Raw genomic sequence first — 22,637 nt, 5'->3', positions numbered from 1 at the left:
TTTCAGAAGCGCTTTAGTGGGCATTGTGTCAATACACAATCTCCAAAAGAAGTGTTGCACCTTTGTAGAAGCCTCCATGTTCCATATTTCAATCGCTTGGAGAGTGAGGGATAGTTCAAGTGATTAAAACTTCTCTCACAATTTCAGAAAATCCCGTAATTGATTTTAATCACTCACTCTTATGTCTCATAGATATACCTTTTTTTCCATGGGATCTCCCATCTCGAGATCCCATAACCATTATCCTCATATTCATTCTCCACCATTCATTCTCACTTCATGGAAGACACCTCTCAACAATTTCTTCAAACTAAACTTCGACGGTTCGGTTCGCAACAACTTAACAGCAGCAGGAATCATCATCTGAGATAGCAGCGGAGCCCCCATCAAGGCATCTACTTTCAACCTCGGCAATACCAAAGTATTTATAGCAGAAGCTACAACTCTTCATAGAGGAGTCCAACTAGCTCTTCGATATGGCATTCAGAACATTCAGATTGAAGGTGATAATATATTAGTCATCAACTCAGTGAAAGGCATTTGGGCAATCCCTTGACTGATCGAGCATATTATAAAAGATATTCGGTCTCTCCTCACTCAGTTTCATAATTGGAGTATTCAACACATTTACCGAGAGACAAATCGAGCAGCAGATTGGATCGCTAATGTAGGCCATTTAGTGTCTGAAAAGATGGATATTGATGTTTATAATAGCTCTAGTCTATTCCTTATTCTTTCTTCTGATACGTTAGGAATTTTCTTCGTGAGGAGGGCTTCCTAATGTTATTTTCCTTACCTTTAAAAAAAACAAAAAAAAAAAAACAAATGCTTGGGCACCCCAATTAATTTAGACCATAAAGGGGGAAAAAGAAAATTAGCAGATTTTTGTCCTCAAAAGTTGGAAAATAGACATTAAAAAAAAACTAAAAAAAAAAAAAAAAAAACCTTAAGAAAACCTTTTTACATGTCAACTTGAGTCAATAAGTCGGGTTCTGATTAAATTTCGGATTGTTTGGTTCGAGTAGTTTGGGTCATTACAAAATATGATAAATGGGTCAAATTGGGTCAATTTTGAGTTGAATTTTCTGATTTTCTCTCAATACTCGGGTTTGGAATTGGGTTGACATGTGACTATGTGAGAGACATAATAGTAGAAACAATAACAAAAAGTGAAAATTACTGTTGTGAGCTTCCATACTTTTTTTTTGTTTGGAGTGAAAATGGCGACGACGGGAGGAAGAGGACGAACCAGTAGAGAAGGGACAGCGAAAGCAACCGTGGCTGATCAGATTTCACAGTCAATCCAATCCACCTCCAATCTTCTCCAACTTATGCAGAATTCTTCTCCTTCTCAGGCATTTCTCTCTCTTCATTTCCACCCCTTCTATCTTATATACTTCCTTTTTATATTATTTTTCTGGAAATTTCAGTTATTTCATGAATCTGACAAATTCATTCTATCGTTCATTGTTAGGAGAGTAATTTATCATGTATCATATTTCCCCAATTTTGATTTTCTAGGGTTTTGGAGCTGAAAATTTTAATCAAATTTTGACTCCTTTTAGGATTGATCATGCTATATACATTGCTCTTGATTGTAGCTAAGTTTGTGGATTTTCTTCTAATAATTTGGAAGGCGGAGACCCAGGTGTAGCTAGGTGATCAAAGCTTTTTTTTTTTTTTTTTTTTTTTTTTTTTTTTTTTTTAAGCTCTTCGTTTTATCCTAAGCAAATTATCAAAGCGATTATATATTTTTGAATGTTAGGTGATATATAATGGTATTTTAGCCTTGCTATTTTTCATGTGTCAATTGATTATATGGATGAACGCACCTGATGACTAGTAGACAGTAGTGATCGGGAATAAACCGGAATTAGATTATTGGACAGAGAAATGTTACAAAAAAAGGTCCAATTTAGGCCAAGAAATTGATAACATGAGTGGGATATCAGTGAATTATGAAGTTAAAAAAAAACCTACTCCTACTTAATTGCGTGGGAAAGTTGGTTTTTTGCAGTTTTGCTTGTTAGAAGCCTATATTGGTATGTTCGTTCATTTGTTTGTTATTCAAACCGTATTGTGCATAGCTAATACCCTAACTGGATTGTGTTATTCGTTTTGGTAAATGAACCTAATAGTTTAGCCTTTAGGGCACCTACAGATTTAGCCATTAGCCCATTACCGTATATACGAACACTTGCCGAATCATGAGAATGGAGTCAATGAAGAACAATACTGTAGTTCTATTGCATTGATTCGGTGGATTGTAGCAATAATGGACGATTGGACGCAATGTGGAAGGATGATATGAGATAGTACTTGTGATTAAACGAGTAAGTTGAAGTAAGGATATTAATAAATCAAGTTGAATTATTTTTTGAGAAAGTATAGTTAGCCTGAAAGTAGCATTATAACTTTTTAAAACCTAGGTAGAGAAAGGAAAGGGATGTTCCCCTAGTTTATGAGGTAAAGGAAGCATTTACATACAGTTTGTTGGGGATTTATGCTGGAAAAGCACCAGCGGTGGTGCACCTAGTTAAGTCATGTGGCATTTAATCATACTAGTGAAATTGAGAAACCTTAACGTAATTTTTGTCAATTCTAGCATATATGTTGATTTTTTTCATGTGTAGGTTCACCTGGCGAAGCTTCCCAAGAACCTTTTGGCAAAGACAGATACCATAAAAAATACAGGACAAGTATGTTGTTTCATCTACTACGTATAAGACTCATGTAAGCAGAAGTGCCTAAGCTCAAATTTCATTCTTAGTCACTTAAGAAATGATGCAGGTGTTGCAGCAGCTGCCACTAGTGATTTCCTCACTTGATGCATATATGGAAAATGGTTTGCAGAGGTTTTGTATCTTATAATTTCGCCTCTTTTTTTTTTTTCAAGGAATTGGACCTTTTGTATCTATCAATTGATCATTGGGCATCCTCTCTGTGTTTCCTCATCTTGTTGGTTTACATGTATGCAGTATTCCTCATTTAAATACTGTAACTCAGCTGCTTACAAACATGGAAAGCTCCCAACTCAAGTCTTCCTCTCAACCCTCTGAACAGGTAAGTCAAGTCATCTCACCTCCGCTTCCCCCTGCCACCCACTTTAAATTGGTTTCTTAAATTATGCTTTTGTGATGAAGTTCACGGGGTCATTTTTTAGAATTTAATTGTAATATCTGGATTGAACTTATGCTACTGGGTTTGGCTTAGATTTCCATACATGTCTGGATGTCCCTTATCCAAAGAGTTGGATTTGGCTGTTCTTACAGATGAGTTTATCACTTTATCACCCTGTAAACTTCTAGAGTATTGATGGCTTTTCTCATTGCAGTCTCAAGAGGAGGCAGCAAACCAATCGTCAGGGGAGCCTTAAACTGCCTGGCTAGAGTGGTAAGAGGAGTTAATCAGTGGAGGGGTATTCTGCAGAGACGAGAAAACCTCTTCAACAAGGTTTTCCAGCCGCTCCAAAGTGTCCTTTTAACATTGAAGTGATATACGAAGTATATCACACTCCATTCTGATGTACATGGCTCTATTTTTTCTATAGAGGTAGGGTGGTGTGAGAGTGAGGGGTAAAGATGAAGAAAATGAGAATTCAAGCCATAGCCTGCATTCGTATACTGTAGAAAGGCATAGCATTTGTGTTATTCCAGCTTACTATTCAAAATTGTGTTGCATTCTACTGACTGGCATTCGATTTTTTCCTACTGAAGTGATCATCTCAAAAAATGGATGAGAATTTTCAATATCCAAGAGGCTTAGTTTTTCTCCTAAAACAAAAGACTTCTTGACAAAATTATATTTGATTGGACTGCTAAATTTCCAAACCAGAGCTCAACGCGTTTGTTGTGATATCATATGAAGCTAATAAGCCGTCAATCAAGTAGGAGATTGTGTGAATGTAATGATCATTCTATGTAGTAAGCAGCTCATAGTACTACACCTATTGTGACACACCAAAGGGGCTAAAGCTCAATATAGATGCCTAAACGGCTAAACTTAAATCGCCAAGATGCCAAATAGACAACAGTAATACGGAGTGCAACCTATACAAGGGTGGAGAACATTGTCCTTAAATCATGATAGTGCATTTTTCATTTTTCTTTGTTTGGCTTCTAAGGCGACAATTTTTATTTGGAATAATCATTGGAAACCTTCGTAGAAGAACTCACAAATGACGATGTATCAAAACAAGTCTACATAACTCAAGTGGCTAGCAATAATTGTCAATGTACGAGTATGCAGTTCAATTGTTGAAGAACTTAACAACGAAATAAACACAAATGACAATTTGATATTCATGAGTCATGACACACAAAATCATTTCTTATGGTATAATTCTTCCAAAACCTGTTTTAAACGTTTTTAGACTTTTGTTAGTCTTGTGATTGTGAGTAGCTTTCAAAATTTTACTTAGTTTAATGTTGATATAAACTGTTCCTTTTTTTTTTTTTTTTTGGTTGATAAGTACTGAACCTTTTGTGCAACAATACTTAATCCTATCAAGAGAAATACTTATTAAATTGAACAGTCGTAGCATTAAAATTGGATGTAACTTTAGTTGCATGCATAAGTAAGAACGTTTTTTTGATACTGATGGGCTTAGAGATGACTAGGTGCATTGTCATCAATTGCACGAAATTTCATGGTTTGGGGGTAAGAATATATGATACGTGACAAATAAATTAACAAATTTGGCATTTTGGCTGATTAGGTCTTTAATCTTATCTCAAGTGGATAATGTCATAACTCATAATGATTATGTTAGATCAAGATAAGTACAATGACGATATATGTACGATGCATCCATCAATGTTTAAGGTTGGATCAAGTTCTGTCGAAGTCGTGTCATGAAATATATATTTGATTATACAATAATAACACTTAAAAGAGTATTAAATAATTACATCGATCTGACAAATATATATAAATCAGATTTAAATTATTACATCACACGATCAAGCATGATCGGTGGAGATTTACGCATGTCAAATGATTGCATACCATCCATTCAAGACCAAAATCCAATCATGGAATAAAAAACCATGAAGCTAAGAATTGTACAAAGAACTAATTCCATTTGAGTAAAGAAGGATAAATTTGTTAAGAGAATATCACAAAGAAGATGACAATGCTTTCTCATTTCCATGTAATTGATGTAATCTTAGAGCACTTGGCAAACTACCAAGAAAATAAAAGAAAGAGTAGCATGACATGACCCCACCACCGAATTATATTCGGGTTGCCACTCACAAGTCCAAGTCCAAGTCCAAGTGGGGAATTCATGGTTGGTCTACGTGTGTGTTTTGTGTTTTGCCATAGAAATTCTCGTGTCTCTTTGAAAAGTGTACTTTCATGGTTTAAAACACACCCCTTTCGATCCAAATATGTAGCACGAGTTATAAGCTTACACGAGTTAAAGACTAGGATATGCGTTTTCTTTTTTTAACAAACTAAAGGATGGATGCTTACGTTTTCATCTCATCTTCTAGATTGATGTATGGTATGCTCGTAATCAACAATGTATCTACTCCGTAGTACTTCAACTATTTGTTTTTTTGTAGCTAGAGAAAGGGATAACTATCCTACTATCATCTAATTCATTAAAAGGTGTGCGAGTTAACGATATTCACTATTTTGTATGGAGTAACGATGTTGAATAGTTGATGTCAACTTCTTTAGTTAGAATTTGGATATAACACAATACTCAATGCTAAATTTATAATTTGAAAAGAGAAGAGTGGATGTGATGTGAATCTGTTACTTTCTTGCCGCGATAGCTCTTGAGACAATATATTGAATACGAAGTACATGACTTCTTGTCGCACCAAGTTGATGAGTAAAGTTGGATGATTCTATGTCAGTCGTCCTTAAAATGACTACCATTATATTAATTTTTTATTGGCTGATTTTTTAATTTAATTTTAATGTCAAAATTAAATATAAATCATTTATCTAATTTTTCATATTTATTTATTGATTTTTAAATAAATAAATAAATAAATATAAGCCATGTGGTTAGTTTTACACTCTACGCATGGTTGATATTTTTTGGGTCCTACTGGGCCAGAACCTCTCACAGGTCCTCTCGACTCGGGTTAGCAGGCTAGACACTTTGGAAGTGGGGCCGCCGGGGGGGGGGGATGGATAAGGAAATCCCCACCCTAAAGTGCCTCTAGTGGCAAGATTTGCATTTCACAACCATCCAAGCTATGCTTGGTCATAAGGTTGATAATTATACTCTATTAATAATACAAAGTAATTTTTTAAGGAAACTTTACATTTATATGACAATCAATAAAATAAAAGTATAAATTTGAATAATGATAGTAACAAGTCATTGTTTATAAATTGCATGCATCATGCATTACAATAAGGTGTGCATCTTTTATGAATTTGATGATTCTTATTAGGCCCCATTCACTTCACCTTAATTTTGCTGAAGTGAAATTATTTTTACTGAATTGAAATTATTTTTACTGATTTAAACTGAATTTTACTGATTAAAACTGAATTTTACTGAACTTATTTTTCCTGAACTGAAATTATTTTTACTGAACTGAAATTATTTTTACTGAACTGAACTTATTTTTACTGAACTGAACTTATTTTACTGAACTGAAGTTATTTTTACTAAACTGAAATTATTTTTACTGAAATGAACTTATTTTTACTGATTTAGATATTATTTTTACTGATTTAATATATATATATATATATTAGGTAAAATAATCTATTTTTGTAATTTATATAGTTGGTATATATAACGATATTTATTATGCCAACCATTTAAATTTACATAATATCGTACATAAAAATGGTTGGCCTATATATTATGGGAATATGTATTTGATATACTTGTATATGATATTAGGTTTAGGGATACTGCCTTTAATTTCATTGCCTAACTTTACAACCAAACATACCAAAACAATAAAACTAATAATAATAAGAATAAAATCATAACTTTATTATAATCATAAATTATTACAAGGATTGCTTCTTATTGCATATGACTATTTAAGTTTATTATTCAACGTCCATATGATGATCTTCTTCCTCGATGTTCCTAACTGATTGCCAAATATGTTCTGCTATCTGATTTTGTACTATATCCATCTGAGCTTTCCTACCTTCATCAAATATGGAGTATTCCGCTCTAGGCTCAACATTTGCACATCTTTCTGAAATTGGTATCCCTAAAGTGTACAATCGGATAAAATTATGAAGAGTAAACATTGATAAGATGATTGATAATTGATATGTTTGAGACATTTGTGGCATGTTTTTCAAAATTTTCCATTGCCCCTTAACGTTGCCAAAACACCTTTCAATTGTAGTACGCAATGAAAAATGACGATAATTGTAATGTTCTAGCATTCCTCGAGGTGGAGGACCATTGTGAAATTCCGGCATATGATACCTTGTCTGCTTGTCTTTAATTGGACTCAAATAACTGAGTGTGTTAGGATAACCAGAATCCACTAAATAATATTTTCCTGATAAGAAAATAAAATTTTTATTAGAATAAATTATCATGCTAAAAGAAAATAATATTAAAGAATTACCTACCTAGAGGAGGGTGTGGAAATTCGAATTTAGGATCAGTTAAGCAATTTTTCCACACCGTTATATCATGAGCACTTGACAAAATATAGTACTTATATTTACCAAATATCACCGACTACAATATTATCAATAAGACATAATATTTTATACTTGACAAAAAAAAAATATATTATATTTTATAACTATACAATATGTGATAAAAGTATAGACAAAAGTGACGCATAAAAAAAATATATGTGAATTATTAAAAAATCTTGTACGACAATATTTTGCAATATATGGAAAAAATAATTTACAAAAAAAATCCTAGTAAAAAAAAGCATCAAAGTACATGAACTTAAATTAATTTTGCTGAAATTATTATTGCTGAGCTTAAATTATTTTTATAGAACTGAAATTATTTTTGTTGAACTGAAATTATTTTTACTGAACTTATTTTTACTGAACTTAAATTATTTTTACTGATTAAAACTGATTTTTACTGAACTGAAATTATTTTTACTTAATATTATTTTTTTAAGGTGAAGTGAACAGGGCCTTATTAACCGTAGTTGGACTTTTCATTCCTTACTATTCCATAACCATTGTTTGATTGAGAATATCTACAAGTATTTTGAAGGGTTTATTACAATAAGCATTACCGAATTGGTTTTTTTTTTCATGTAAATGTCTAAATGAAGTCAATTTTTTATTTTTTTTAATTATTAATTTTTTAACAGTAATTTAAAGAAAATGTGGCTTAACTATTATGAAAATTTAGGCTTCTTAATCCAATCTGATTTGATTGTCTTATTAGATTGGTACTCTGTATTAATGTGCATTTTTGTAACATGTGATTTTCATTTTTTTTTTGAAGGAAAACACGTGATTTTCATGAGTAATAAATTGATATGATTATTGATTTATTGGGGATAAAATTTAGAACTATTGTAACTCTTTAGTCCCTTTTTTTTAAAAAAAAAATGATTCTAGTATCTGGCCCTTTTTTCTGAAAAATGATCTTTAATATCAAAGGTATGAGATGAGGTATTCGAAATATTATTGTTAATTTTTATAATGTTATCTCCGCGTCTAGATAAAATTAACTCCATGAACCAATAATTTTTATTTAAGATCTACACCATGCTTTACCAAGTCCTCATTTTGGGTGTTTCACACTTTCACATCACAATAGTATACCAGCTACCCCGACCTCATATGGTTCAAATCGTTTGAATAGATCAGTTACGACAATACAACCTAAACCGAAAAAAGTTACTCCGTAGTTAAGTGGTCAAATAAAATGTAACGCCGTAGCTCACCCAAACCCTGTCCACATACAATATAATAGTAGTAGTTGTCTCTCTCCTCTCCTAGTAGGCAAAGAGGGGCCAAGTCCTAGAAAAGCAAGTTGCGCAAAGTTACGACATCACAAGGAGGAATACATACACCCCGACTCTCCGCAGAAAGCCAAAGCTCAGCAATTGTAAGAGAGAGAGTGCTACCGCCATTCAAATTCCTCTTTCTTTCTCTCTCCTCTTTTTTGATTTTCCCTCCGTGAATGTCAAAGGTCGCTCTACTCTAACCCTAATTCTTCGATATTCCTTCGATTTTCATTAATGGCGTCAATGGCTCTTCGCTGTTTGTCATCTTCTTCTTCTTCCTCTTCTTCTACTTCCTTTTGCCCTACTTTTGCCCCGCCTCCTCGCTCGCCGCCTTGTCGCATCTCTCTTCCTTTTTCCGTTGTAAGTCTTTTTTTTTATTTGTTAATTTAATTTTTTTTATGTTATTTTTTATATTTTCATTTTATTTAGTTTATTTGTTGCGATTTAGATGAATGTATCAACTATGAAATCCAGAAGTGGTGTTTCTGATTTCTGATGATTTTTTCTTTCTGTTTAGGTGTCAGTTTGGTATAATGCATGGTATTGCTTTTTTTTTTGAAGTATGTTATAATTCATAATTCAACTTTATAATTTTCATGAAGTTTGTGCAATAAATTGATGATTAATTGAAGAATATTATAATTCAACTTTATAAAAATTGCAGTTATGGAAGCTGATTGAATTATATTTTTGTAATGTATTTTTTTATAATTTATTTTTAAGTCTTCAATTAATGATAACACTTGCTCTTGAATTTTAATTTTTAATGCTCTTATTTATTTCGGAGTTAATAGTGACATATACTGTATTATTTTTAACCATTTGGAAAAAAAAATGTCACTTTTCATAAACTAGTATCGGATTAAAACTGTTTTTTGTTTTTATAATTGGTTGTATAAGATGAGTGATGTGAAGTAAAGGCTCGAAATCTCGAATCGAGCAATCCGGTTATAATCAACAATCTTTACTTTAAATTGTGTTTTAAGCTTAGTTATGAGGAAGCAGGACAGGTTTAATCAGTTAATTCCGGTTGAATTCATGATTTGCTTTTGTGATATGTTGTAAATGTGTAACACTGCCTTGTATCTCTTGTAGAAATGTAATGGTTCGGAGCCGTTGAAGACGGTTAATGGACGACCATCAGTCCCAATCCTGGACGAGCAGTCGCTGCCAAAATTCCTGCACTCGAGACGCTTGGAGAATTCTGTAAATAGGAGTAATACAAGGCTGAAACTGTTTTCAGGGTTGGCAAATCCTGCTCTGGCTAAGGTCAGTTCATAGTTAATATCATTGTCATTTTAATTTTCATGTTTCTGGTTGAAAGGTATGCTTAGGTTGGTGTCTATAATCCCTATATTTGTTGTCTTACTTTTGTGTAATCAGTGTACTTTGTCGGTTTTATCATTTTGATACTGGTTGTGGTAGGAAATTGCTTGGTATATGGGTCTGGAGTTTGGAAAGGTGAAGATAAAACGGTTTGCAGATGGCGAGATTTATGTGCAGCTAGAAGAGAGTGTCAGAGGGTGTGATGTATTTATCATTCAACCAACAAGCCCTCCGGCAAATGAAAATCTAATGGAGCTTTTAATTATGATAGATGCTTGTCGTAGAGCATCAGCCAAAAATATCACCGCAGTGATTCCATATTTTGGATATGCTAGAGCAGATAGGAAGGCAAGTAATTCTTTATTTTTCGACAATGAACTCCCTTGTTTATTTCATCTATTGGTATTCTTGGTATATTTATTGGGATTTAAAACCAAAATCAAGAGATTTTTGTGATTTGAGTCGACTATTGGTGTGAATCTGGTTCAGTTGATGTGCTTTGCAGGTTGGATTTACCAGTGTCAAGTTATTTATTTACCTGACTTACTATGTGTCATTTTGTCTATGTCACATCCTTTTGAGGTTCATGCCTCAAAATTTATGATGTCTCCTGTTGGGTACTTCCTGTGATTGAAGAATAGAAAACCATATTGTCTGAGTCTACCTGTTTATTTCAGACTCAGGGCCGTGAATCCATTGCTGCCAAACTAGTTGCAAATCTCATTACAGAGGCAGGTGCTAACAGGGTGCTGGCATGTGATCTCCATTCTGGGCAATCGATGGGATACTTTGATATTCCTGTAGATCATGTATACTGTCAGGTAACGATTGATGATTTTGAGTACATGCATTGATGAATGTTGGTGACATCTAGAGATGATCATTTGCAACTTCTGATGCTTTTATTAATATGCATGCAGCCCGTGATACTTGATTATCTAGCCAGCAAGGGTATCGCTTCAAGTGACTTGGTTGTAGTTTCCCCTGATGTTGGAGGGGTTGCAAGGGCCCGTGCATTTGCCAAAAAGCTGTCTGATGCACCTTTAGCTATTGTGGATAAAAGACGGCATGCACACAATGTAGCTGAGGTGATTTTTATTTTTAAATAGTTCTGTTTGGAATTTGAATGATCCAGCATATCAGTAAAGTATTTTTTTTTTTTTTATATTTGTCTTTGTATTACTAGTATTGTTTTTTTTGGAAGTTGGAAGACCTTTGGCTGATAAGTGATAGAGTAGTGAGCTTTCCTTTTGTTATTGTCAAGTGCTTAATATTCTAGCTGTTATGGGCAAACACTATTATTCCAAGGCTTTAGATGATTGAGTCATCTTCAAATATCAGAATCTGTGCCTCCTTCATAGGTTTCATCCACTACATGCTATTAAAAAATTATGACTTCATACTTGGTTCATCCTTGTGCATATCACAATCCACATATATGTTGACTGCTTGTGATTATAATTTTTATGTGTCTACTCATATATTTATCTTGTTGGATATTCATTAAGGTAAAGTAACATACGGCGCTTTTACCTGAATTAATGTGGTGCAGGTGATGAATCTTATTGGTGATGTGAAAGGGAAAGTTGCTGTTATGTTGGATGACATGATTGACACTGCTGGTAAGTTGTTCTGTAAAAGGATATATTTAGCGACTTACATTGTTTTATTCACGGCTTGAAGTAGTTTACATGATAAATTTCAGTTTTTACTGTTGTTGTGACAAGTTATCCTTTGCTGCATAATAAGTTAAAAGTCTCGCAAATCTCGACTTATTTTTTCTTGAAACTCAGAAGTGCTCAAAGGAATTCAATGCTCATTTTCTGCTTAGATGTTTTTATATAGAGGGCTTTGTTTCCGTGTTTGTTTATGATTTTTATTAAATCCACCTAATATAATACGGACTAGTAATTTGTCTATAATAGCATGTTTCGTTAGTAAATGTCTGTACCATTGCTCATTGCCCATGCCATGGGTCGGGGGATCTGTATGAGCAGTTGACAATGCTATACAATATTTGGTCTAACTTACTATTTTATGGCCAGACTTTTTGTCTTTGTTGAAATAATAGCACCACTTAAAGGTTTTGGGACAGCTGGTTAATCTTTTGATTTTGGGTCTTTGAGTGCTAAATAATTTTGGCATTTCTTAAAATTTGGTGTGAAAGTATTGTTTATGTAATTGATATGAGAACTAATGAAAAATTTGACTGTAGGTACCATTACAAAAGGTGCAGAATTGCTGCATGAAGAGGGGGCTAGAGAAGTCTATGCTTGTTGCACTCATGCTGTTTTTAGGTAAGAATTTTTTATATTTAAAATTTAAGTTTCTGTATTGTGAAGAGGTTTTAAACTTTTTAGTGTGAGTTGTAAAACAACCTCACCACTATTAGCTAGTCCCTGAAAAGGCCTGTTTCATTAAGAAATTTGGATTCTCTTAAGGCTGCATACAACTGATCACTCCTTTGGAGATGCAAGTTTTAACATTGATGTGTTGTTATTCTGTAAAGAGGTTCACTGAATTGCCTTTTCTCTTCTGAGTTTGTTCTTTAACTCTGTGAACCTTGGTTAGTATTATCCTATGACTCGTAATCAAGTACTAGATGATGTATGCGAAGTTGCGAACTCTGTAATTAACACCTTTTATTAGTCACGACTCACTAGAGTTGCTTGACGACTCCATTGTCTCTCCTTCGTTGTTTTCTTGACAAGTCGTCCATTTTTAAGGCTTTACATTCATCAGAAAACTTGTGCCAAGAGTTCCTTTAAATGTGTTTGTTCCAGTACTGGGCATTTGAGTTGCAAAATGATTACGTTCGATGCTTTGAAAACTCTCATGGTCTTACAAGTTTGGTCCATCATAGTAAATCACATGATATATGCATCACCACTTAAGCAGTTGCTAATCTGATCTATTGATGTTTGTTTTGCAGTCCACCAGCAATTGAGAGATTGTCCAGTGGTTGTTTCCAGGAAGTGATCATAACAAACACACTTCCAGTGGCAGAACAGAACTTCTTCCGTCAGCTGACTGTTCTTTCGACAGCAAACCTTTTGGGGGAAACCATTTGGAGGGTTCATGACGACTGCTCCGTTAGCAGTATATTTCAGTGAAATTAGTCAGTTCTTTCGACAGCTAACCTTTTGGGGGAAACCACTTGGAGGGTTCATGACGACTGCTCCGTTAGCAGTATATTTCAGTGAAATTAGTCAGTCCACCAACATAGTAGCGTATCCTATAGAGCCAAATCTTTTGTAGGTGCCATCTGTTTCTTTGGTGTCCTCATTAGTTTCTTGCCTTCATAAAAATACAGGGTCGATGTAAGCTAGTTATTATTCGATGTAGTACAAAGAGTAGCATAAATATTGTCGGATCAAGTTCCCCACTTCCCCTTGGGTGGTAACAGGCATTCCTAATTATTTAGGATTGCATTTGTATATTTTTAGTGTCGCTTACAGTTAAATTCTAGATTTGAGTTCAAGCCCAAGGTTTATTTTTTGTTGCATTTTGAATGATTTGTGACGCTGAGATCAATTTTATATTTTTCGAAAATAGAGCTAAATAAAACTGAATGATAATTACTCGGCAGCAAAAGATTTCTAATGTGTCTCTACAATATTCAATACAGTATTGATTACGTATGGCCTATATCTGGCCCAATGACAAGCTATCTAAGCTGAAACTAAATCAAGTGATCCATCAGCCCAAATATGACCTAATTCAAATGATTCCGTTGCTACAAATATTTTTAATTCGAAGTTGAATGGGATATCAACTAGATTCAGTTGGTTTTTGGTCTTGGAGAAGTCAGCTAATTCACAGTGAGGCCACACCAATTAGTCTTCCAGAGTCCTAAATTGAATTTTGTTAGGATGTGATTATGTGATTCTACTTGCTTATTTTCCACCTTAGCGAGTCAACTCTACACACTAGTACACTACGCTTGTGGAAACTTTTGACGACAATGCGCCATTATAACTCCTAAATTTATGACATAACATTATATATCATATATCACTAATAAATAAAGTCGGTCTCGCAGTCAGGTCATGAGACAACGACACTTGACATTCTAGTTTTTCGCCAAGTAAGCGATTTTTGGATAGATTTTTTAAGATAACATTCTAATATTTCATATATGCAAAATTAATCCTAACTTTTAATAAATATCTTATAACTCAATTCTATTTCTATCATCAAATTCGTTTTAAAAAGTTCTTTAAATTAAGATCCATTTATAATATATTTAATCATAAGCTTTTATACGTAGTTGGCCAAACCGTGTCACCAATTATTACAAGAGTTACTTCGTTAGTGCTATAGGGGTTACTCGGTTAGTGTTAAAGTGGTTACTCAATTAGTGTTATAGATAGGGGTTACTTAGTCAGTGTTAGAGGTTATTCAGTTAGTATTAAAGGGATTACTCGGTCAGTTTTATAGGGGTTACTTTGGTATGGCTATCCGCATACAAAATGCATTGTTATTTAATTTATTTTAAAAAATATTAGAGAATCAGTAAAAATAAATTGTAATCAGTAAAATAATTTTAATTTGGTAAAAATACTTTCAATTCAGTGAAAATAATTTAAGTTCAATAAAAATAATTTCAAGTCAATAATAACATAGATATCTATTTACAAACAAAAACTATAAAAAATACAATCCATATGATATCATATGTTTAAATATCCTACCTTATCAGAACGAATTATTTAACCGTATTTAACATTCAAGTAAAAATGTTATCATAAAATTTTATCAACTATCTGGGCATCGCCCGGGTACAAAACTAGATAAATATTATTGTGACACATATGATGCTAGATAAGCGAATTCTAGATAGATTTTGTAAGATAAAAATATCGTATAGAGTTTTATTGTCGATATACTTCTAATATTTCGTATATACAAAATTAATCATAACTTTTAATAAATATCTTATAATTCAAATCTATTTCCATCATAAAATTCGTTTTAAAAAGTTCTTTAAAATAAGATCCATTTATAATATATTTAATTTATTTAAAAAATAATAGAGAATTAGTGAAAATAAATTTTAATCATAAAAAATAATTTTTGCTTTGGTAAAAATAATTTCAGTTCAATAAAATATATTTCAATTCGGTATGTCTAAATATCCTACATTATTAAAAGAGATTATATGATCGTATCTAACATTCAATCCAAAAAGTTAATTCTAAACTTTTATCAACCATTTGGGCATTGCTCGGGCACAAAACTAGTAAATATATATAGGTTAGATGAAGGGCCCTATCGAGCCGGAATCCCTCACGGATCAACCCAACCCGAGTTAGTGGGTTAGACAATTTGGGAGAGTAGGAGGTAAGGGAATCATATCCCCCAAATTGTCATTACAGGGGATTGAACCTCCAACCTTATAGTTGAAAGGTACTCTCCTTTCCATTAGACCAAACTTAGCTTGATAAGTCCTGATATAACATTGCCTTGATAACGGAGTAATTCATATTATTAGGATTTTTCCTAGGTATTGTTAAGTGGTCACATTGTCATAATTCACAAAATCACTATTTACGAGAAGAGTAAGAACATATATTCTTAATCTGGAATAAAGTTTTTTTTTAATATGAATATAAGTTATAATATGGTGTTATGTAATTATATAGTCTTATTTGATCAAATTGATTTCCTAATTTAACTGAACTTTGATCATATACTACTACTAATAATAACAATTGATATCTTGTTAGACCTATATAAGTATATTTTAAAAAATCAAATAATCATATATTACGTATATAATTTTATAATACAAGTAATGAGGCCTTGTTCACTTCACCTTATTTTTGTTGAACTGAAATTAATATTATTAAAATTAAATTATTTTTACCGAATTTAAATTATTCTTAATGAAATTAAATAAATTTATTTTTTGCTAATTGATTTTTGTTGAATTAAATTATTTTTACTAATTCTCTATCATTCTACAAAAAAGTAGGGTGAAGGCAAACAAATCTCACATTCTCACCCATAAATTTTAACCAAGTTTAGCTTAATGGGCCAACATTCAAGGGATCAACAATACAGGCCGGACCCAAAACCCAACATAAACCTCGAATCAGGGTTTCCACTTCACTCTATTTAGGGTTTTAGGGTTTATAAATAAATCGTCTTCCTCAGTTTCAATCAAACAATCAACTGAATCTCCATTTGTAAAACTCAATTTTCTCTCTCTTCAACAACCTGGTTCGTATCTCACATTTTCTGAACTATTCGATATTTAATTTCTGTTTATTGTTTAAAATTTCGCAGCAATGAGGAAAAACTTCGTGTCCAGAGTTGGTCTTCTACTGAATTCCTTCTATGACGGTAAACACAACCTCTAAGAAGTTCTGAGCTCAATTTCATCGATTTAACTTTCAGTTTTCTCTTCCAATTTCATTTCAAACCTTTTGATTTATTTGTCGAAATCTAGGGTTTCAAATTTCCCAATTCAATTGGGAAAAAAAACAGACGAGATGACGATATATATTCATAGTCTGTCAATCCCCTGATTCCAGTTTACTGGGTTTGATGACACAATGAATCCCGACAGGTTCTGATCGTCTTTCAATTTCTCTTAAAATTTCAATTATTTTTTTCTCTTCAATTTAATCGTCGCTTTTAAAATGTTGGGGTATATGATGAATCCCATTTATCTAATGGGTATTTTGCGTCTGAAATTCTGTGATGCTTTTTCACCTTGGAGAACTGATCCCCTTTTCTTAAACTATCTTTTCATTTTTCAGTAAAAATCGTATCCTTTTGTTTTATAAAAACTAAAAATTTTGATGGGTGAATTAATTTGATTGATCTTTAATTGTATAAACTGGGCAATTGATGAATCTATATCGTTCAAATGGGTAATTTGCGTCTGAATTTTATTGATGCTAACCATGAAAAGCTGATGCCTTTAAATTTTTTTAATTCAAGATTTCGTTTTTGTTACTTAGGATTTGAAATGCATATTTATGGGTCAATGATGTCTTTTTAGTACTGAAAATTCTGAAATATTTAATGTTGATAAATTTCAAAATGCTGAGATCCCATCAAATTCTCTCATTTTAAATTAATTGTTTTTGATAAAAGTAAATTTATCGTTGATTAAAGATTGCAATGAGGATAACAAGCTCCCTCTTCCGAGTTAAAGCTGAAGACAATTGCTGGCAGAATCGAACCAATAATATCAGCCACTACTGAGCAATCTCAATTTAATACTGTATTGAAATCTTAATTTTTATAATACAAACTATAATGTTGTAAGTGAAGCATCATGTGATGAGATTGGAAAATATCTTAGGACACCTTCCAACACAGCCTAATTTGGCTGTGAATGAGAAAGAAAATCCTTTCTGATGATGCTCTTCACTTTTTAGTTTTTACCATTGACAATGTGGGTAGTTGTTTGTTGTATCTGGTCATTGTTTGCAAATAAATGTGGGTATGGATACTATACATTTTGATATCGCGTTCGAAACCGAGTGATGAAGAATATAAATTAGGACATTGCTATTGTGGTCTGTATATCAATCACATTTCGAACTTTAAAGTCAAATGAATTTGGCAATGAGGATGAATTAGCACAGCTTTAATGCCAGTTCTGCTTCAGAAAATTTTTGATTGAAAAGCTGTTTCATTTCCTGAGCTAAATGAACTTCAAATTTAAATATGGGATTTTGTTTTTATATAGCACTTAAGTTGTTCTTTGAACATCTTTACGGAATAACATCAGGTTTATTAAAGGATGTAAAGAGATTACAATGAGGATAACAAGCTCCCTCTTCTGAGTTAAAGTTGAGGACAATCGCTGGCAGAATCGAACCATTAATACTAGCCACTACTGAGCGATCTCTTGTTGCATCTACATTCTTTAGAAAATCTTTTAAACTTGTTTTGTAACTAATAGTTGAGCTTCATGTGAAGAGTTTGGAATATTATCTTAGGACACCTTCCAACACAGACCTTTTAGGCTGTGGATGAGAAAGAAAATCCGTTCTGATGATGCTTTTTACAATTGTTGTAATTGATTTGTATAAACTGTGTGACATAGTGTATGCTGTGGATACCTACATTTCGTTTTGTTATAATAAGATTATTGTCGTAAAGAGTCATCTCGATCTTTTTTAAGTGATATGTTGAAATAATACGGTATAGCAGTTGATTGTACTACTTCGTCTCTTATTTACAATGGCCATTTCTTCGCAGTTGCACTCTTAAGTTGCAACTTGCAAGTAACCACTGTGTAATCTGCATGTTGCAACCCGGGCTTCTCTGAATAATAGAAGTGACGAATGCCAAGCCCCAATGCTTGTGCCCATATCGCCCTTCAGGTTGCAGTTCAGCTGCCTCTTAATGGCTGTTTTGTGTCTATTCAATGGCTAAATCATTCTCTTTAACTTGATAGAATCAAAATTAATCTAGTTTTCATTTTGAAGAATTTTAAGGCCATGATTACATATTTATCCGCGCTTTTGAGATTTACACGATGAGGTACAGGATTAAATTTGGTTGAATTTCTTGATATGAGCCTATGAATCCTTCACATTATACCATTCCAATAAGCTTTAATTCACTACGTCTATATTCAACAACTCGTATTTTGCAATGAAGATTTATTTGGCAGTTTTGAATGGCAGCTCTGCACTTTCTGCTTCAGAAGATAGAAAAATTGTTTCATGGACTTTTTAAGTATTGAGTATATTGTATTCAAGCATTCACAAATCTACAATTCTTCCTAATTTCACCCTTTTCCCCTGTTAACACATTAATATTGCCCATCTTAATCATTGAACTAGCAAAAGAATCAAAGAAAAACTCTCTGTTAGAGGCGTATGCCCAAACTCTCTGTTGTATATCTCCACCTTCGTCTTCAAGGACTAGCACATTATCTGAGTGTAACAGTCCCTTTGATTCAGCCAAGTTTTCGTAGTAATGGTTATCGAAAAATGTTGGTGTACTATAATCAAGGGGTGTTAGCACATTATCATTCCCTGATCTTGGGCATATTGAACTCAGGGTTTCCTGGAAGCTTGAAAACCTTTCGTAGATGTTTTCTTGAAAACCAGCGTCATAGATCCTTTGCCTGAAACTTACACATCTTGCCACCCCCATAGTATGGCTTCCTGTCGCGAAAAGTTGCTTGATTGTTATTAGATTGACATACACTATATTGAATTATACTAAATCCTCAAATGGCTTAAGCAAATGGATTACCTGATAACGCGACCAAGTCTTTGGTGTCCAAACCTTGTTGCTTAAAATTGGCAATGAGAGCATCTAGTGATAAGTTTGGAGTTGGGATGAACTTGTTTGCACCATCAAAGCTAGCTGTTAAGGAGTCTCTTCTGCCAAGCCAAACTTCCCACGATGGCCCTCCTCTCTTCAAAGAACCAAAACATTATGAAATTATAAACTTGTACTTGTTGAGCTCCAAGTGAAGCAGGGATATCTACTATTGTGTCGAATTTAGAGGTGGCTAACGGGTCATTTAGATTGAGTAAAACGAGCTTGTCTTAGCTTGTCAGTTTGGATCTATTGAATCTTTTGTCAGTGTTATTATGATACTCCGTATTGTATAATTTTATCACTTAAAATTCTATGCTATTATTGTTGGTCATATAATTTCTAGAGTAGCTTGGAACCGGATCTGGTGATCATGTATGTGATGAAAATATTAAGAGGGGTTAGAGGATGTACCAGAACAACAGAATCACGAGCAGCAATGGCAACAATATCAGCACAAGAGACTGTCCATGGACACGCTTTTTCTACTGCAGACTTAATATCATCAATGACCTCAAAACCTCTGAGTGAATCCTTGTTTGGTTTTGCTCCCTTTTCGCTAACAATCCCACCATTGCTGTCCAACAATACCGATCCATCACATCCCTTAAACAAATTTAATAGGGTGCAAAAGAAAGACACCCATAATGATTAGCGATAACTCAATCTTCAATAATAATACTTGGAAGTTATTAGGTGGAGTTTATCACCTGAAGTTACCTGCACAAAACAATCATGGAAATGCAGCCTCAGTAATTGAGCCGCTACTCGAGGCTCCCTTAGCACTTTAGTCTTCACAACGTACCTCACAATCTCTTCCAATAAAGGGCAGGATTCCTTGTAATAGTCAAGCAGAAGATTTTGGCTCGAGATTTCGATGCAATTCATTACAATCAAAATTACCAAAAGTAGTTTCATGAAGGCCATTACAGTTTAAAAAATGGTAAGAAGTTAATTGGAATTTCAATGTTAAGATCTTTATGCTATGTATATAACTAATATAAGTAATTACCAATTGACATATTTTAGAAGAAAGTAATTATGTTTTGTAATGTTTTACATGTCTTATATGTATGAATTCAAACCAAACTCCATTGTTGATGGGATTTGCTTTGGTTCTTGGTTCTTGGGCTTGAGATTGAGTATAGTATAATATTTCTGTGCTGTATTTTTTGTCTGCATTTTGCTACTCTGACCTGCATATATAGTAATATTTCTGGAATCAAAGTTTGATGTAGCTAACTTTACCAAACGTTTGAGTCAAAGTAATATAATGTGTGCTCAATTTGCTCTTAACGTCTTTTTGTAACCAATCTTTGTTTAAACAATCTCTCTAACATAGCTTCACACGCACTCATATGCTCACTAAAACACTATGAGCGGGTTCAATTGATGTTACATTTTGATTTTTACTACAGTACTTTAATCATGTTCGGCCATTAATTTTTTGGCGGAAAATATACACACTCATAATTTACTAAGTATAATAAAAAACTTACGGAGAACAATGATGGGTACTCAAAATAAAATTCGTATCATCATTAATTCGAGTATGATGTACTAATTAAATTGCAAACCAACATTATAGACTTAGTTGTTGTGAAGTTGTTGATCTTCAAACACAAACTACTTGAGTTAATGCAGTTAACAACTTCCACTTGCATAGTTGTATTTAATCACAATAGTAAGGTGACCACATCTAACCACCCTAGCATTTTCTAGTGGGAGCTTCATTGAAAGCCACACAGTAAGTAATCTAATAATAACCAACTGATATAGTGATATGTATGCAACAGTGCTAAAATGCTCACTTCCTTTATCCGCCTCTCCAAGAATCGAAGAGCTAAGTTGTAAACGAAAGCGATGGAAATTAAACTCGAACCAAGAACGAACAAACGATATATATATAATACAAGCTCACAAGTAGTACAGATTTTACAAAACTGGTGCACCTGCATACTACTCCAAGTACATTATTTACGTTACTTTCTGTTTCGGTTGAAAACAATGGGACCTTGCCGAAGGTCCGTTGAAATGGAGAAGACTGGATTCGATCCAAGTTGTGTTGGGCCGAAGGTTTCCTGCACAGTGAACACACGTAAACTAGCCTCGGGGGTGTTTCCGAGGAAGGCCCCTCCGATGCTAAAGTCAGTATAATGTGTAAAAGGAAGACACTATGCAAGAGAGTTTGTAGCTTGAGGCTTTTGTGGGATATTTCTGAATGCAAGAATGAGCATACGAATTGGAATATCAATGATCATATGTCATAATGTATCTGATCTCCCCTTGAATGTGTTAATATGAGGGCTTTTATACCTCATCATACTTGGAGAGGTTGGGCTTTAGCCCAATTGGCTTACTTTGTGGGCTGACTTTTGACTTTTGAGCAATTGGAGAGTTGAACCTTGACCTTGGGCTTTTAATTGGATCATTTAGTGCTCAGGCCCAATTTTGACTAAATTGGACCCAAACAACTTGCCCCCCAAACCCGATTTGGAAGAATGACGGGTCGGGTTTGATTTAACTCAGAAAAGGAGGGAAGTAAATGATTTAATTGATCCAAAAATTTGAATTTAAACCGTAATTAATGAGATAACAACGGTTAATGATTTGCGGAAGTTGGACGGATAATGGGCGGTTTAATCACAAGACATGTGTTTAATGGTTACTTAGTGGGTACTTAAGAGAAATTAAAGCACAGACTCTTCGTATCCCGTACCTGGAGATATAAACAGAGGCGCGTCATTCTCCTCACTTATTCACCAACACAAACCCAGAATTCTTCGAGAGAGAAACCAAGAACCCGCATCAAAACTTCGCAAATTCCCCCGAGCATTGAGCTTAGAAACTGAGACTTGCCACTACGAACTCGTAAATCGGCAACTTTCGCTTCAGATTAAGGTAAATTCCTTTGATTTCAGTTTATTTTTCTTCGAATTCGAACTCCTTCCCCTTTTCTTTCGACTTTTCTCTTCGAAATAATCCATGGCAAGAGGAGTTAGAGGTAGAGCCCGTGCTCCAAGAAGAGCAAGGCCGATTCCCGATCCTAGGAATAGGATTGGGACCTGGAATGGT

At 33.7% G+C, this 22,637-nt stretch overlaps 3 protein-coding genes and 1 long non-coding RNA gene across 6 annotated transcripts; 3 read left to right on the top strand and 1 right to left on the bottom strand.

The window, feature by feature from the left end:
* The first annotated feature begins 529 nt into the window (after positions 1-529).
* On the top strand, positions 530-3,749 carry LOC110732494 (tobamovirus multiplication protein 2B-like). Its single transcript, XM_021912443.1, has 5 exons — positions 530-1,355; positions 2,634-2,699; positions 2,791-2,855; positions 2,979-3,063; positions 3,335-3,749. The coding sequence occupies exons 1-5, from the start codon at positions 1,221-1,223 to the stop codon at positions 3,374-3,376; spliced, it is 393 nt and encodes a 130-aa protein (XP_021768135.1). The 5' UTR covers positions 530-1,220; the 3' UTR covers positions 3,377-3,749.
* A 5,008-nt stretch (positions 3,750-8,757) lies between these two features.
* On the top strand, positions 8,758-13,774 carry LOC110732493 (ribose-phosphate pyrophosphokinase 2, chloroplastic). 2 transcript variants are annotated; one of them, XM_021912442.1, is made up of 9 exons: positions 8,758-9,296; positions 10,032-10,205; positions 10,362-10,610; positions 10,940-11,083; positions 11,183-11,350; positions 11,815-11,884; positions 12,478-12,559; positions 13,195-13,336; positions 13,427-13,774. In XM_021912442.1, the coding sequence occupies exons 1-9, from the start codon at positions 9,171-9,173 to the stop codon at positions 13,463-13,465; spliced, it is 1,194 nt and encodes a 397-aa protein (XP_021768134.1). In that variant the 5' UTR covers positions 8,758-9,170; the 3' UTR covers positions 13,466-13,774. The 2 variants fall into 2 exon arrangements, with proteins under 2 accessions (XP_021768134.1, XP_021768133.1); XM_021912441.1 differs by having other exon boundaries at positions 8,760-9,296; positions 13,195-13,774.
* A 2,628-nt stretch (positions 13,775-16,402) lies between these two features.
* LOC110732492 lies at positions 16,403-18,385 on the top strand. Its single transcript, XR_002513495.1, has 2 exons — positions 16,403-16,610; positions 16,717-18,385. It is a non-coding gene; the product is annotated as an uncharacterized LOC110732492 (long non-coding RNA).
* Positions 18,386-18,931: 546 nt separating this feature from the next.
* Positions 18,932-21,629, bottom strand: LOC110732491 (peroxidase 20-like). 2 transcript variants are annotated; one of them, XM_021912439.1, is made up of 4 exons: positions 20,283-21,629; positions 19,977-20,168; positions 19,494-19,659; positions 18,932-19,402 (listed from the first exon to the last, which is right to left on the bottom strand). In XM_021912439.1, exons 1-4 carry the CDS (start codon positions 20,487-20,489, stop codon positions 18,987-18,989), a joined length of 981 nt encoding a protein of 326 aa, XP_021768131.1. In that variant the 5' UTR covers positions 20,490-21,629; the 3' UTR covers positions 18,932-18,986. The 2 variants fall into 2 exon arrangements, with proteins under 2 accessions (XP_021768131.1, XP_021768132.1); XM_021912440.1 differs by having other exon boundaries at positions 19,977-20,139; positions 20,283-20,414.
* Between the last annotated feature and the right edge of the window lie 1,008 nt (positions 21,630-22,637).

Source organism: Chenopodium quinoa, unplaced genomic scaffold, assembly GCF_001683475.1.
Source record: "Chenopodium quinoa cultivar QQ74 unplaced genomic scaffold, ASM168347v1, whole genome shotgun sequence".
Taxonomy (NCBI): Eukaryota; Viridiplantae; Streptophyta; class Magnoliopsida; order Caryophyllales; family Amaranthaceae; genus Chenopodium; species Chenopodium quinoa.
Note: the sequence above shows the minus strand (reverse complement) of the source record. Positions and strands in the feature narration are given on the sequence as shown.